Raw genomic sequence first — 16055 nt, forward strand, 5'->3', positions numbered from 1 at the left:
AATATCATTCAGTGTTGGTTATCTGTCTAGGGAAAGTAAGATTACGATGTTGCCGCGATGCTTTCTTCAGATGTGCACCGGTGACGCCACCTCTAGGTCTGTCTCTGTGCCTTCAATTATGCAAATTACAGAGTTTGTTCTATATGTTCCATGACTCCTCTGAACATTCTACAAGAGAAACTCCACATTTATCTTCTTTCTAGTCTGCTGTGGTAGATACGTACTGCTCAGGTCTCCAAGAGTACAACAAAAACATGTTTTGCTGACGTCATTCAGAGGTGCAGGGTGGATTGATGTGCGTGTGCTCAGTCTTAGTACTGCTGATATGCTGCTGCTGCCGCCAAGCACTTACTTAACCTTCTGGCATCTCAACCTTACCTTCTGCTGTGTCCTTTCCACAAGACAGTTCACAAACCTTCAAGACCATGTATTTTGTGTGTGTGCGCATGCGATGTGTGTGTATGAGCACGTGTATGCATGTGTGTGTTCACGCGATATGTGCATTCTCTCTGAGTGTGTTGTCTTTCCATCAGTGTACGTGCGTGTTCTCACCAGTGCCCCAGCGGCATAGAGCATGGCCTGGTCAGAGAGGAAATCCTTCTTGGCCGTGTGGTAGCAGCTGTACGCCAGGTCATAGAGCTGAACCAGGAAACAAAGGTCAGCCATCTTCCTGATCTGCAGCTCAGGGGCTTCTGGGGGATAGCTAATGACATCACACAGGACGGAGAGCAAAGGTCAGACAGCTCAGGAGATACCGAGGCGGAGGTGTTAGCAAACTGCCATCCAGAACCATTCTGAAGTTGCCTCACCAAATGGCAGCCTAGTGTTCTCTATTTAGTGTACTACTTTTGACCAGGGCCCATAGGCTGATGGCAAACCCCCATCCAGAACAATTCAATATGCAAACTGTACACTGCTTTGGGTGAAAGCCTAGAGCTAATTTCTGATGAGTTCAAACTCTCTCCATCCTGTCCTTCGGCACCTCTGATCAGAAACGTGGATGGTTGAACACAGTAAATGTGTGATTGTGTGCATACCGTATGTACCAGACAGTGTGATCTAAAGCGTGATCTGTTAATAATGAGAGAACTCTGCCTTTCTTTACAAACACTAGTCAGTAAGCAGTGTGATAGTAAGTGCTAAGACCAAAGCTAACTGGACAATCTCCTCGCTAATGGTGATATGATGGTGATGAAGAGGAAGGGGATGTACATACAGGAGGCCAGAAGTGTTCTTCAGTTCAGCGATACTCTTCTCTGGAACTTTCCCTCCTCCAAACCACTTCTTAGTGGCAGAGAAAAGAGAGCGACTCAAGCCTTTCCTGGAGACCAGCTACAGAGGGAGGGATGGAGTGAGAGAGAAGGAATGAGTTCAGATCATTAGGAGGCCAACGGTCATATCATTAATCATGTCCATCAATCCCTCCCTCCAAGATTTCAGTTTTTTTTGGGAGTGGTATTTGCAGGCAAAAAAGCTTTATTTTTGCATAGCAATCTGCGATGGTTTTGTCCAATATTTCCTTTTTTGTAGTGCAGTAACTTGACAGTTTTATGCTGTAATATTGAAGTGTTTTATGCGGTTATTGATCAAATTAGAAATTCCTCGCATAACATGCAGGGAATTGGCGATTTTGCTAAATAAAATAAATAATGCAATAGCAAAAGGACTGATGAATCAATATCTGACAGGGAGTTGGTGGCAGCAGTCACGGGACAATTAGCAATAAACGTGTCAATATAAGAACAACACAGTGGCAATATTATATTACCGGATCACACATTTACGCGGTCACTGAGCCGTCTCATGGTCATTGTGCATGCGTCTCTCTACCTGGTCATTGAGCTGTCTGATGTTCTTCTCTATGTGAGGCAGTAGTCCCCTGAAGGTAAACTCCTGGATGAACAGTCTGATGCGGTCGTGGTCGTTCAGCGTGAGGCACGCCCCATGGCTGGTGGCCGCTGCCACTCCCGTGGTGAGGGGCGGTGGCTTGGTTTCCACGGCGACGGCCCTGAGAGCGTCGAGGCTACCGGGCGTGTCACTGGGTGTATCCAGCTGGAGGGGATGGGTGTTGTCCAGACTGTTGACCAAGACTCCATCTGATGAACGACACACAATGTCATTGTCAACAATGTGAAGGCGTGTGGCCAGACTGTTGGTGATTCCGTCTGGGTAAACAACAACAAAACATGGTCAAGTACATTAAGCACATGATGGATGTGCGTCAAGAATGTTGGGAAACTCAATTATCAAACAAATCATCAACACCATGCTGTCAACCCAGGCAGGCTTCAGATTGATTAGTAAAGAGCCTAGAGTATAGCTGAATTAAATAAGTCAACTGAACTAGAGTGGTGTCTTTATTTATGCCGTCAATCTTTCAGTAGAGTGAGAGGAAGGCATCAGATACACAACAGGTGTAAAAGAGGCTTCAACTATACAAATGTGTATTTTACACGTTTGAAATATATTTTTCCCAACCACCTTGGAGTTGCTGAGCGCCAAGCTCTTTTCAGCTGAGCCACGAGTACGCGTAGACGCAGTCGGATTGAGGAGTGGCCGACGACATGGAAATCTTCAGCTCCCGAGTACTGCTAAGTGGCTACGCCTACCTTTCTCTTCCGAGTCATGTCCATCCACCTCGGATGTTCCTCCAACGTTGTTCTCTACAGCAGTGTTGTTCACCACTACAGGGGCTGGATCCTCATACTGATCCTGGAACAGCCATGAGCAAACACAGAAAGATGAGTCATGTTTAATAGGCACGCAATGGAAGAAAATATTCAGAAACAGTAAAACAGGAAGGTGCTAAGCTGAACTTGTCCAATAATCAACGTTCATTTTCTTTTCCTGTTGCAAAACCATGTGTCCTAATGAACCCGACAATGGTACTGTCGGTTGTATGCTACTGTACATTAGCAAGTAGATACTTGGAACACTTAGTCTGGGCCCCAACTGTACCTGGCTTTGCAGGCTACTCTTGTGAAGGTACTGGCTCCATGGGTCTGGGATCTGTTCGTCTGCTCCCGCTGCCGCCGTACGAGAGTTGACCTTCAACAGGTAACAACCCTGAGCACCATACCTCTGCTTCATATCCTCATACACAGAGTCAGCCCTGTGAGAGGGGGAGAGAGAGAGAATTAAGGGAATCCATAACTGCTGATGAGGAGCGGCGTCAACACCTTCCTGATTACTGCACGCGCACACAGGGTTAGCCGAGGTCAATGGATTAAAGAGAAGGAGAGCTGAGGTCATAGACCTGGCTGTCAGATGTTGTGTGCGTGTGCGCACTTGCATGTCTGCGGTGTTTGCGTCACTACTACCTCACCTCTGTTCATCTCCCTGGCTCATGTCGTGCAGTAGGACGTAGTACTTGAGTGTGTTGGGGATGAACCACTTGGGGTTGGTGTACTCGCCGCTGTGCTGGATCCTGTGCTGCTCCTGAGACAGCTTGAGGAACTTCTCCACTGGTACAGCCTCACTGGACGACACCACCAACAGACCTGCAGGGACGGCCGTCAAAGAACCACAACCAAAAAGAGCGAGAAGGAAAGGGGGAGGCAACCACGCAGACGGAGAACGAGGGAGGGTAGGGAGAGGATGGTGAAAACAGAGAGGTAAAGAATACCGTGAGAAAAAGGAGTGAGTGAGTGAAGAGAGAGAACTTGTCTCTCATCATCATAGTGTTCATTCTACTACGTTGAAGCAGTGAGAAGGATACAGGCGAGGTAGTGGTTGAGGAACTCATGGTCGGAGGCAGGCATGGACTGGAGGAAGCTCTCTCTGTACGCCTCAAACCAGGGAGTCGTGGCTAGAGAGATAGGACAACAAGATGAGAGAGAGGACATTACTCTAACCAGGTCTCACCTCCACACAACACCACCCTGAGAGTGGAGCTGCATAGAGCACCTGTAGCCGACACCCGGGGGGAGGGGGGGAGAGGTCTACACACACACCAGGGTCAACCAGCCAGGAGAGGCCATCACAGGTGACACACACACTAGGGTTGGGCGATATTACGATAGCATAGTCTATCAATGATTGACAGCCATCGTCTGTCGCGTTCCCATCGACGATGGCTTAGCCTACTTTAACTTCACTGGCACCGCAGAGTAAAGAAACGTCTTGCACAAGTTTAAGCTTATTAAGAAAGAAATTATCCATGCAGGACTGAAAAATGACTAATAACTTATCCTCCTACTAGGCCTATCATAAAAGTTAGTTACGAACAGTAGCTTATTTCCCAAATATTCTAGCTTAAGGCGTTGTCCTAAAGTTGCAGTGACAATCTATAGCCTAAGCTATTCTCAATCGCAGATTTATGAGATCTAGAATATTCTTTACTTGCTTTATTTGCCTCATAGAATAATAGTAATTATCCAGTTCTGAATGCGGTACAATGCTTCTATCCAGCCCATGATGTATAACCTGACTCAATATGGTAAGACAGACTGAGGAACAGACACTGCGCCATCATGTGCGCGCCACACAGGCAGACACACACTAGTTCCATGCTGAAGCTCCTCCACCAGGAAGGAATATTTGAAAAAATTTGAACTTAACCTCTGCCCAGGCTTTAAACATCATTATCTTTCACCCAATAGTCGCTTAAGTTGAGTTTGGGGCGGGGGGGGGGGGGGCTGGCCAATAGGAGGAAATACTATTTAAAGAAATGTTTGATGGGTACATAATCACGATAGGACAAAGGTCGACGTCGCCCAACCCTCACACACACACACACAGCTGAAGGTTCTGATTGCAGAGGTGAAACAAATGATATTCTGAGAAAGATTTGATGAATTCCTGATTAGCCAGATGGGAGTAGGGTTTGTACCACTACCGGATTCTTCTTTTATCCTAAACCCATTGAGATGCAGAGAGCATCATGCTGCTTGTTGTAGACTACATTTGTCATCAAGAGATTCACCAATTATTGTCCGAATAACAAAAATCAGCAGGAGTATATAATGTTACCATGTCCAAATGTAGACATCAACTACGTAAAGTAACACCTGTGTGTGTGTGTGTGTGTGTGTGAACAAAGAATGAGTGCGAAGCGTAGTCTGCATACTGACTCGGGTACTGTCTGAACTTGTCCAATAAGAAGCTCTCATGAGCTTTAATAATGGTGGCCCTAATGAACACAACCTGGGTAATTCTGCCATCTCTGGTGTGAGTTCTCTGAACAGCTCCTTCGTGACACAGACTAGTACTCCCTCCTTCCACATTCATCACAACACAAAGACAGCAGGCTGTGTGTTTGGACACAGGCACAACAGCATTATGAGGATCAACAGGTGACCCCCTCGTCCATTTTACAGATGATTAGGCGGTAATACATTTACAGTGGTCATTTTATGGCAGGGAAATCATTCAAAAAAACCTCTAAAGCAACCAGTGCTCGGCCTTTGAAAAATGTAAAGACAAAAGATGACATCAAGTCAAAACAATGTTAGTGTCAATTTGGTGACAAGTGTACCCAGAGCGACCAAATACACCAACATTGGATTTCATCAAACAAATTGTCTGTGTTTTTTAACACTTGTGCTATGCTTGTGTACAAACAGGCATGCTATGTGTCTTCCATCACGAGGACCACCAGTTAGTAACCTACTGATTGAGAGAAACCCAAACGGATCAAGAGTTCTATGCTACTTACAGACCAACTATTTGAAATAATTTCCCATACTTAACCTGTGCTTGATTGAGCTTGCCTGGCACAACAGGACCAATAGAAAAGTCCCAAAAGTGCAAACACTGCCTACCTGGCACTCCAGTCAACAAAGTATTTGAAATTAATTCAAATAGTATTTGAACCCAGGTCTGTTTGTTCCTAAATAAAGCCACGGGCTACAAGGGAAACCTTGCGTGAGTGAGTCAGGAGTGAGCAACAGAGAGCTCACTTCAGTTAGTTCAGTGAGTGATCTCAGTATCTGAGAAGCACACGGCAGTCGAGATTCATCTCAGTTTAAAGCTTTCTGTTTTGAATCAATTCCAATTCCCCGTTATCAATTTTTAATTCACTGTTTGAGAGAAACCCCTTTAACTTGGAGTTAGAGTTAATGCCGGGGGGAAGTCCGAGTGCCCAGAGTTGCGGCTCAGAAAGCAATAGGCCATAGCCAATTAGGGGGCGTATGTATGACTGTAAGGCACTTTGGGACCTGTATAAATAAAATGTAATTGACTGAGACCACAGAAGTGAGAGTACAGGAAGTGTTCAGGACATAAACAATTCCCCACCCTGACTTCAAACAGCTTAAGATAGAAAGCATAGTTTCCATTTCCACTGGCTCCTCAAGTCTCAGGACTCTGGAATGCAGATATCTTACAAGACACCCTATCTAATATCCTGGGATTTAGATATAGGCCTAGGCCAATTATATATAAAGAACACTGACTAAAATATCCCACTTTACACCCATCCTTTATACACTGCTCAAAAAAATAAAGGGAACACTTAAACAACACAATGTAACTCCAAGTCAATCACACTTCTGTGAAATCAAACTGTCCACTTAGGAAGCAACACTGATTGGCAATACATTTCACATGCTGTTGTGCAAATGGCATAGACAACAGGTGGAAATTATAGGCAATTAGCAAGACACCCCAAATAAAGGAGTGGTTCTGCAGGTTGGTGACCACAGACCACTTCTCAGTTCCTATGCTTCCTGGCTGATGTTTTGGTCACTTTTGAATGCTGGCGGTGCTTTCACTCTAGTGGTAGCATGAGACGGAGTCTACAACCCACACAAGTGGCTCAGGTAGTGCAGCTCATCCAGGATGGAACATCAATGCGAGATGTGGCAAGAAGGTTTGCTGTGTCTGTCAGCGTAGTGTCCAGAGCATGGAGGCGCTACCAGGAGACAGGCCAGTACATCAGGAGATGTGGAGGAGGCCGTAGGAGGGCAACAACCCAGCAGCAGGACCGCTACCTCCGCCTTTGTGCAAGGAGGAGCAGGAGGAGCACTGCCAGAGCCCTGCAAAATGACCTCCAGCAGGCCACAAATGTGCATGTGTCTGCTCAAACGGTCAGAAACAGACTCCATGAGGGTGGTATGAGGGCCTGACGTCCACAGGTGGGTGTTGTGCTTACAGTCCAACACCGTGCAGGACGTTTGGCATTTGCCAGAGAACACCACTGCCGCCCTGTGCTCTTCACAGATGAAAGCAGGTTCACACTGAGCACATGACAGACATGACAGAGTCTGGAGACGCCGTGGAGAACGTTCTGCTGCCTGCAACATCCTCCAACATGACCGGTTTGGCAGTGGGTCAGTCATGGTGTGGGGTGTCATTTCTTTGTCTGCACAGCCCCCCATGTGCTCGCCAGAGGTAGCCTGACTGCCATTAGGTACCGAGATGAGATCCTCAGACCCCTTGTGAGAGCATATGCTGGTGCGGTTGGCCCTGGGTTCCTCCTAATGCAAGACAATGCTAGACCTCATGTGGCTGGAGTGTGTCAGCAGTTCCTGCAAGAGGAAGGCATTGATGCTATGGACTGGCCCGCCCGTTCCCCAGACCTGAATCCAATTGAGCACATCTGGGACATCATGCCTCGCTCCATCCACCAACCATCCATTGCACCACAGACTGTCCAGGCGGATTCTTTAGTCCAGGTCTGGGAGGAGATCCCTCAGGAGACCATCCGCCACCTCATCAGGAGCATGCCCAGGCGTTGTAGGGAGGTCATACAGGCACGTGGAGGCCACACTCATTTTGACTTGTTTTAAGGACATTAGATCAAAGTTGGATCAGCCTGTAGTGTGGTTTTCCACTTTAATTTTGAGTGTGACTCCAAATCCAGACCTCTATGGGTTGATAAATTTGATTTCCATTGATCATTTGTGTGATTTTGTTGTAGGCACATTCAACTATGTAAAGAAAAAAGTATTTAATAATAATATTTCATTCATTCAGATCGAGGATGTGTTATTTTAGTGTTCCCTTTATTTTTTTGAGCAGTGTATATGAAGAGACTATTTTATGTGTCCAATGTTCTTCCTTTTGGTGTAGGATGCAGGGAAAGATAGTTCCATTACCAAGATTATATCAAAATGAGCTCTAACTTCCTGAATGAGCTCTAATGAGCTCGAACTTCCTGAACCCGCATAACAAGACCATTTCTGAGACAACCAGTATAGAGTACACATACTTATATGGAAAAGTACACAAACATATGCAGGGATGTGATCAGGGCAACGTAGTAAAATCAGGAAATGTTTGATTTTTGCTTATACATTGAAGACAATGTAAGAAAGGCAGGAATTGCTGATTGATCAGAAGAAAAAAGAAATAAATCACATCCCTGATATAGACATCTGAAGCTACTACCTTGTGAGAGAGCAGAGAGAATAAGGAGAGATGGTAGAGTTCACTACACGGGTCTGCTACGGAGAGACTAGAGGAGAAAAGGACAGTCTGCTACACAGTTAGGAGGGAGGGAGGAACGGAGGGAGGGACAGCTGTAAACGGAGAGAAGAGGGAGGGCCCTCCCCCCATACACCTGTGGGCCAGGTGAGGTGAGGTGAGAGTACAGGTACCTGTGTAGTGCTTGGAGGTGCTGAGTTCCGTTAGTGTGTCCCTCCAGTCACTGTACCAGGGGACGCTAGCTTTAAGAGAGCGATCTGACAGGGGGAGAGAGTCAGGGACTAGCGTTAGCAACATCCCATTACCTGTACAGGAGCACCCACTGATGTTCACCACTCATAGATCTACAGTACCAACATCATAGATATACACTATCTCACATAGTAGATTGTAGTTATGACCAATGTGGGTAAAACCAGGGAAGAGCAGAATTATAGGAGACTGAGACTAGGGTCTATCTTACCACCATGGCTCACACTTTAAACCTACAAAGGGGCCCCTATAGATAGCGTGGAGAAAAGGTTAGCCCAAATCACAAGCTTAGCTTTCAGTTTAGCATTCAACAAAACATTGACGACAGAACATGTAATGTGTTTGCTCCATTCATAGGTCAAAAGGGAGACATAGGAGGGCCATGGTTGGATTGACTTAACTTTAGGTTAGGGTTAGAGGAGGCTGTTTGACCCAAGCAAAGTCCACTAATAGTATGGGAGCAATAGAGGGGATTGGAGAGGTTTGAGGAAGTGGACCATAAGAGGGACACGCTCTATGGTAACGTCACCACAACAACGTTGCAACATTGCCCAAAGCTCATTCTTTGACAAATGGAACCGGAATCTCCATGAGCCTGTTTTTTTTTTGTTTTATACATTCCCGAAATGTAACACAAAATATATCATTTCTCTAGGCTACATTCATATCAGATCCAGTGAGAAAGAATGTCCTGCAAAGAGCATTTCAAGGAGCTGAATTTCAGGTGAATAAAAGCTTTTATTGATATTTATATTCCATTGTCAAAAGGTGTGACCTGTAAAGTCATAGGTTAGAGGGCAGAGAATGTAGGAAGGCTCTTACCCAAGGGTCATCCAGGTGAGTAAAAGAGAAAATAAAATGAGGGAAGAAGGTCAGCAATGAGGAAATGAACAAAATAAATCACCATGGAAATCACCTCCCATGCCACACTATACTTGGGGCAGCAAGTAGCCTAGTGGTTAGAGCATTGGACTAGTAACCGAAAAGTTGCAAAATGGAATACCCGAGCTCACAAGGCAAAAAGCTGTCGTTCTGCCCCTGAACAAGGCAGTTAACCTACTGTTCCTAGGCCATCATTGAAAATAAGAATTTGTTCTTAACTGACTTGCCAAGTTAAATAAAGGTTAAAAATAATAATAAATATATATACACATACACACATACTTGCTTGCTGTTATTGTCAACAACAACAAAAAAAGTACTAAATAACTCGTCATCCCACTCCCCCATGTTCTCTCCTTAGTGTTTGTTGTCCTCTACAGGACAGTCTGCGGAACTACAGGACTTCTCATTCCTCCTCATCAACCAACACTACATTCCTACAGCTCATGATTCCAGGCCTCTGTTCTGTCTTAGTTTTACTATTACTAAACCTTTTTTTTAATGGTGGTTTTGGAGCAGTGGCTTCTTCCTTGCTATGTCGGTATAGGACTCGTTTTACTGTGGATATAGATACTTTTGTACCCGTTTCCTCAAGCATCTTCACAAGGTCCTTTGCTGCGGTTCTGGGATTGATTTGCACGTTTCGCACCAAAGTATGTTCATCTATAGGAGACAGAATGCGTCGCCTTCCTGAGCAGTATTTTATTTATCCAACTACGCAAGTCAGTTAAGAACAAATTCGTATTTTCATTGATGGCCTAGGGACAGTGTGTTAACTGCCTTGTTCAGGGGCAGAACAGATTTTTACCTCGTCAGCTCGGAGATTTGATCTTGCAACCTTCCAGCGTTCTGCAACAAGTCCAGCGCTCTAGCCACTAAGCTACCTGCCGTCCCAGGTATGACAGCTGCGTGGTCCCATGGTGTTTATACTTGCGTGCTATTGTTTGTATAGATGAACGTGGCACCTTCAGGCATTTGGAAGTTTCTCCCAAGGATGAACCAGACTTGTGGAGGTCCACAATTTTTTGTTCCTGAGGTCTTGGCAGATTTATTTTGAATTTCCCATGATGTCAAGCAAAGAGGCACTGAGTTTGAAGGTAGGCTTTGAAATACATCCACAGGTACACCTCCAGTAGGCTAATTGACATCATTTGAGTCAATCAGAAGCTTCTAAAGCCATGACATCATTTTCTGGAATTTTCCAAGCTGTTTAAAAAAGGCACAGTCAACTTAGTGTATGTAAACTTCTGAACCACTGGAATTGTGATACAGTTAATTATAAGTTAAATAATCTGTGCAAATAATTGTTGTAAACATTTCTTGTCATGCACAAAGTAGATGTCCTAACCGACTTGCCAAAACTATAGTTTGTTAACAAGAAATTTGTGGAGTGGCTGAAAAACGAGTTTTAAAGACTCCAACCTAAGTGTATGTAAACTTCAACTTCAACTGTAAGTACCAGTCAAAAGTTGGCACACCCACTCATTGAAGGGTTATTCTTTATTATTACTATTTTCTACATAGTAGTATAATAGTGATGAATTAACACATATGGAATGATGTAGTAACCAGAAGTGTTAAATTAAAATATATTTTATATTTTCTGATTCTTCAAAGTAGCCACCCTTTGCCTTGATTAACATCTATACATGGACAGCCATGTAAACTTTAACATTGATTTATCCTGCAATAGATGTCGTTCAATTGGGACATTCATTTTTGTCTTCTTCCAATGCCTCATAAGGGGAAAGTAATCTAAAAGTAACTGAATGTAATCAGATTGTTACCGAGTTTGGGTAATCCTAAAGTTATGTTACCGATTACAATTTGACAGGTAACTAACGGATTACATTTAACCCTGCCCACATGTTATTCCCAACAATGGAGTCTTTAGATTTAGCTATATTTAATTATGGCCAGGACCTAGTGTATGATGAGTGAACTTGTTAGATCACAGCCACATTATGTCCATCCTCCACCTATGATTTGATACATTGGGGTTAACGCCCTCATATCAAGCAAACACACACCAGACACTTCCTGGAAAGGTGAAGAAAAAACATTAGCTAGTGGTGGACTATGGTGTTACTTAGCTAGAAAAGACAGTGTGCTTTGTCGTACAAACAAACGTTGCTGGCTAACTTTAGCAAGTAGATTCCACTCAACTCAAGGTATAGTATAGATAGGTCTTTATTTCCCAATAACTGCTCATGTTTCAAGTTGAAGCGGTTTCCAAGTCGTTCTGTGCTTACTGTTCAAGCTGGCTAGCAAGCTAAACAGCCGGCTCTGAAGCACATGTATCTGTTTGATGTCATGCAATCACACAACACTGGACTGGCCAAGGGTAAGCATGTTCGTTTGTCCATCACTCCAGTGTAAGTGACCAATCGAAGGTTTCTAGACACGCACCCGCCTCTAAGCCCACCTCCATTAGATTGGATTTCAATCGATTAAAAAATAATAATTTGTTGAAACCCAAAGGTGATCTGCAGCAATGAGGTTCTGCTTGCCCAAAATCACACTTGCAAGCTCTCACGTCTGGCCTGTTGGATCGCGGGACATCCTCTGCTCTCTCGAGACCATTTCTTCACTCTTGACTGGCCTGTGTGCTCGCGGCACTCATCCCTCCTCTGTGCCCTCGTCTCAGCGTTTGCTTGCTCAATGATGTTTAATCAGGTTCGACAGTGCCATCTCACACATAATGGACTTGAGGCTGATTTGACACGATAGGAATTTAGAAGGGACTGAGGTTGTACCACAGCTTTGGTGGTACTGTGAACTCAATGGAGTCAGCTATGGCTTGTGGCTGCCCAAGCCCAACTTCTCAGTTTTACTTTGACTGCACTAAGGAGGTTGCCTGACTGTCACACTAATTTGGCAGACAGAAACCATGCTCGACTCCAGTTAGCATCTGAAAATAAATTTGACTGGTCATACTTATCAGTCTATAGGTTCATTTGCATAGTTTTGCGGAATTAAATTGGTGTCAGAATTTAATAAAACAGGAACAGTGTCTTGATGGACCGTAATCATTATTTTGCCTAAAATAAAGTACAGTGAGTTTATAGAGCTAGAAAGTAGCTTACTTAAATCAACTAATGCCTGTCTCTACTCAGAGTGAGCAAGCCAGAGCGGAGACTTGCTGCTAGGCAACTCACAGACGGAGGCTGCAGGAAGCAGTGGGAGAGTGTGGAGCAGCACGAAGCAGCGAACAGCTAAGCTAATAAAAATAAACGTTTCACAGCATTTCTGTCCTACTGGTTTTCATATCAACTTTCTTTGGTTGTCCAGAAGCCAAAGGCACAATCCTAGTCACATTAACAACCCATCCTAGTTGTTACATATTAAAATTTTCCCTCTAAGTTTCTAATGGAGATGTTCATCTCCGTCACATGAAATGGCTGGCATCAGGTGCATATTTTGGGAAACTCTACCGGCTGTAGAGTAGAGTTTAAATAATGCAAAACAAAATTATTTTAAGGCATATACGGAGTCTAAATACACATTTTACAGAAAAAAATATTTATTCTATTTTTTTAACAAAGGCCATAAAAACTGCTGTTTTCCCCATGACTGCAAGAATTGTTGTGCATTGACCGCTTGTCAGAATGCATGTTTATAAGGGCTTCCTGCTGCATCGCAGTGGATTTTCCAATTGTTTTCTATGGGATACCCTTATTATTAGGAACCTGGTTGCAGTTCCTATGGCCACCACAAGATGTCAACAGTCGTAAGAAATTGTTTGATGTTTTTCTTTTGAGAAATTAAGTAGTAGTCCTATTCATTGTAAGTGTCACAACTGGTGGACTATACTGTTTTGATTCGCGTGAACTGGAGCGCGCTTCGTTGTTTTCATCTGGGATTAGAAACAGTTTATTCAGTCTTTAATTTTATCCATTATTTACATTTTAGGGTACCTGAGGTTCGATGAGGAATGTTGTTTGAAATGTTTGGACCAAGTTTACAGGTAACTTATTAGATACTTTTTAGGCATGTTGGGCGAGTTGAAACCGGTGTATTTCTGAATCAAACGTGCCAAATAAAAATGTCCCAAAAATATTTTTGGGCCATAAAGAAGGACATTATTGAACAAAAGGACCATTTGTGATGTTTCTGGGACATTGGACTGCCAACAGAAGATCTTCAAAGATAAGTCATGAATTATAGCGCTATTTCTGACTTTTGTGGCGCACCTGCCTGGTTGAAATATGATTTTCATGTGTTTGTATGGAGGGCGCTGTCCTCAGATAATCGCATAGTTTGCTTTCGCCATAAAGCCTTTTTGAAATCTGACACAGCGGCTGGAATAACAAGAAGTTGAGCTTTATTTTGATGTATAACACATTTTCAAGAATGTTAAATATTTTAATTTGGTATTTTTGAATTTCTCGCTCTGTAATTTCACCGGATGTTGGCCAGGTGGGACGCTACCATCCCACCTTCCCGTAAGAAGTTAACGCCTCTCCTTTTGCCCGGGATAAGAAAATATATATATATCAAACCAATACTCCAATAAGAACTGGAGCAGAGGTCAATATTTGAATATTATGCAAGTAAATTTTCCATGTAGGCCTACATAAATAAAATTGTCTACATGTCAGTGTAGGTGACATGCAAATTAGCTACAGCCTCGTGTCGAAAAAGATGCTGACATAACGGAGGTGCCAGAAAATGTAGCCAAACTTCAATGAGCCTTAAATCACTCAAATATAGCTGAACGCCAGTCATGCTTGACAAAATATAATGAAGGCACGAGGGGGTGATGTATATGGCCAATATAGCATGGCGAAGGCTGTTCTTAGGCACGATGCATCGCGGAAAGCCTGGACAGAGCCGTTAGCTATGATATATTGGCAATATACCACAACCCCCCGAGGTGCCTTACTGCTATTAAATTGGTTACCAACATAATTAGAGCATAAAATATAAAATGACGTCATACCCATGGTAAACGGTCTGATATGCCACGGCTGTCAAAAATCTGCATTCAGGGCTCGAACCACCCAGTTTATAATGAAGGATAATTAACATTAACGTCTATAGGTTTAATTCTGTCGACATACTCGGGCCATGGTTCGTTTAGATTAAAATGGTCACAAGACCAGAGTGAAGGACCATGCATGTTGCTCACCGCACATCACCCACCTTGAATCTGAGCGAAGGAAGTCAGCAAAATGAAACTATTTATTTAAACATAAACTTAGTTCTTTAAAAACGGGATGCTTTTGAAGCATGTCTTACCTTGTTTCAAAGTAACCTAGCCAAAACACAACCATCAAAATGTTGAGGAAAATATTTTATAAACACTTAACCCTATCAGTCCAAAAATCGGCTTTTCATTTATCGGACTTTCATTTATCTGCATGTACAGCCCTTATATTTAACCATTTTCATTTCAGGACAACCAGGGCTACAAAAACAAAATAGACATACAGTGCCTTCAGAAAGTATTCACACCCCTTGGCTTTTTTTCATATTTTGTTGTGTTACAACCTCAATTTAAAATGGTTTAAAATTTGGATTTTTGGGTCTCTGGCCTACACAAAATACCCCATAATGTCATAGTGGAATTATGTTTTTCAAAATGTTTACAAATTGATTAATAAGCTGAAATATCAAACCAATAAGTATTCAACCCCTTTGTTATGGCAAGCCTAAATAAGTTCAGGAGTAAAAAAAAAATTGCTTTGTTGCAATAGTGTTCAACATGATTTTTGAAGGACTACCGCATCTCTGTACCTCAAATGTTTTGTTTTTTTACATCTTTATAAAACTAGGCAAGTCAGTTAATTAAGAACAAATTCTTATTTACAATGACGGCCTACCGTGGAACAGTGAGTTAACTGCCGTGTTCAGGAGCAGAATGAGTCATTGAAAATAAGAATTTGTTCTAAACGGACTTGCCTAGTTAAATAAAAAAGGTAAATAAAGATTCAATCAAAAACCAGGGCAGTTTTCCAATGCCTCTCAAAGAAGGACACCTATTGGTAGATGGGTAAAATAAAAAGAGACATTTAATATCCCTTTGAACATGGTAAGTTATGAATTACACTTTGGATAATTATTTTAAATCCACAATTAGAATTCCTCCACAGCCTCAGAGGATCAAGATGCTTTTTCTAACCTCTGGATTAAAACCAAATTATGATAAGTGTAATATATTATGTATTGAATCACAAAAAAATGCAACTAGTTTACCAATAAAATGGTCTGACGGGGATGTGGACATACTCATATCCCGAAAGAAAGAAATCTCACCAACACATTTTTTTTGAAAGTCACCAAAATGATTTAAGATCTTGCTACCACGGAAATGGAAAATACCTGTCTATTTGTGGAAGAATCACCCTGACTAAGTCTTTAGTCATATCACAGTTTACCTATTTGCTTATGGTTTTGCCTACACCTAGCAAACCAGCTTTTTAAATTATATGAGCAAAAACATATTCAATTTGACATGGAATGGCAAGCCAGAAAAACATTTGAAGGGTCTATTTATATAATTCGGAGGGCTGAAATGATTCAATATTAATTAATTAGACCTCTCACTAAAG

At 42.9% G+C, this 16055-nt stretch overlaps 1 protein-coding gene across 2 annotated transcripts in view; it reads right to left on the reverse strand.

The window, feature by feature from the left end:
- LOC109898086 (trafficking protein particle complex subunit 8) overlaps window positions 1–16055 on the reverse strand; it is an 82327-nt gene that overhangs the window by 45905 nt on the left and 20367 nt on the right. Inside the window, exons 3-10 of one of the 2 annotated variants that reach the window (XM_020492868.2) lie at window positions 8541–8624; window positions 3719–3808; window positions 3326–3500; window positions 2959–3112; window positions 2610–2712; window positions 1831–2096; window positions 1217–1332; window positions 553–703 (exon numbers count right to left, since the gene is read on the reverse strand). In XM_020492868.2, coding sequence (XP_020348457.1) covers window positions 553–703; window positions 1217–1332; window positions 1831–2096; window positions 2610–2712; window positions 2959–3112; window positions 3326–3500; window positions 3719–3808; window positions 8541–8624 — 1139 coding nt within the window. The remainder of the gene's footprint in view (window positions 1–552; window positions 704–1216; window positions 1333–1830; window positions 2097–2609; window positions 2713–2958; window positions 3113–3325; window positions 3501–3718; window positions 3809–8540; window positions 8625–16055) is intronic. The other variant, XM_020492869.2, reaches the window with a different exon arrangement.

Source organism: Oncorhynchus kisutch, linkage group LG10, assembly GCF_002021735.2.
Source record: "Oncorhynchus kisutch isolate 150728-3 linkage group LG10, Okis_V2, whole genome shotgun sequence".
Classification (NCBI taxonomy): domain Eukaryota; kingdom Metazoa; phylum Chordata; class Actinopteri; order Salmoniformes; family Salmonidae; genus Oncorhynchus; species Oncorhynchus kisutch.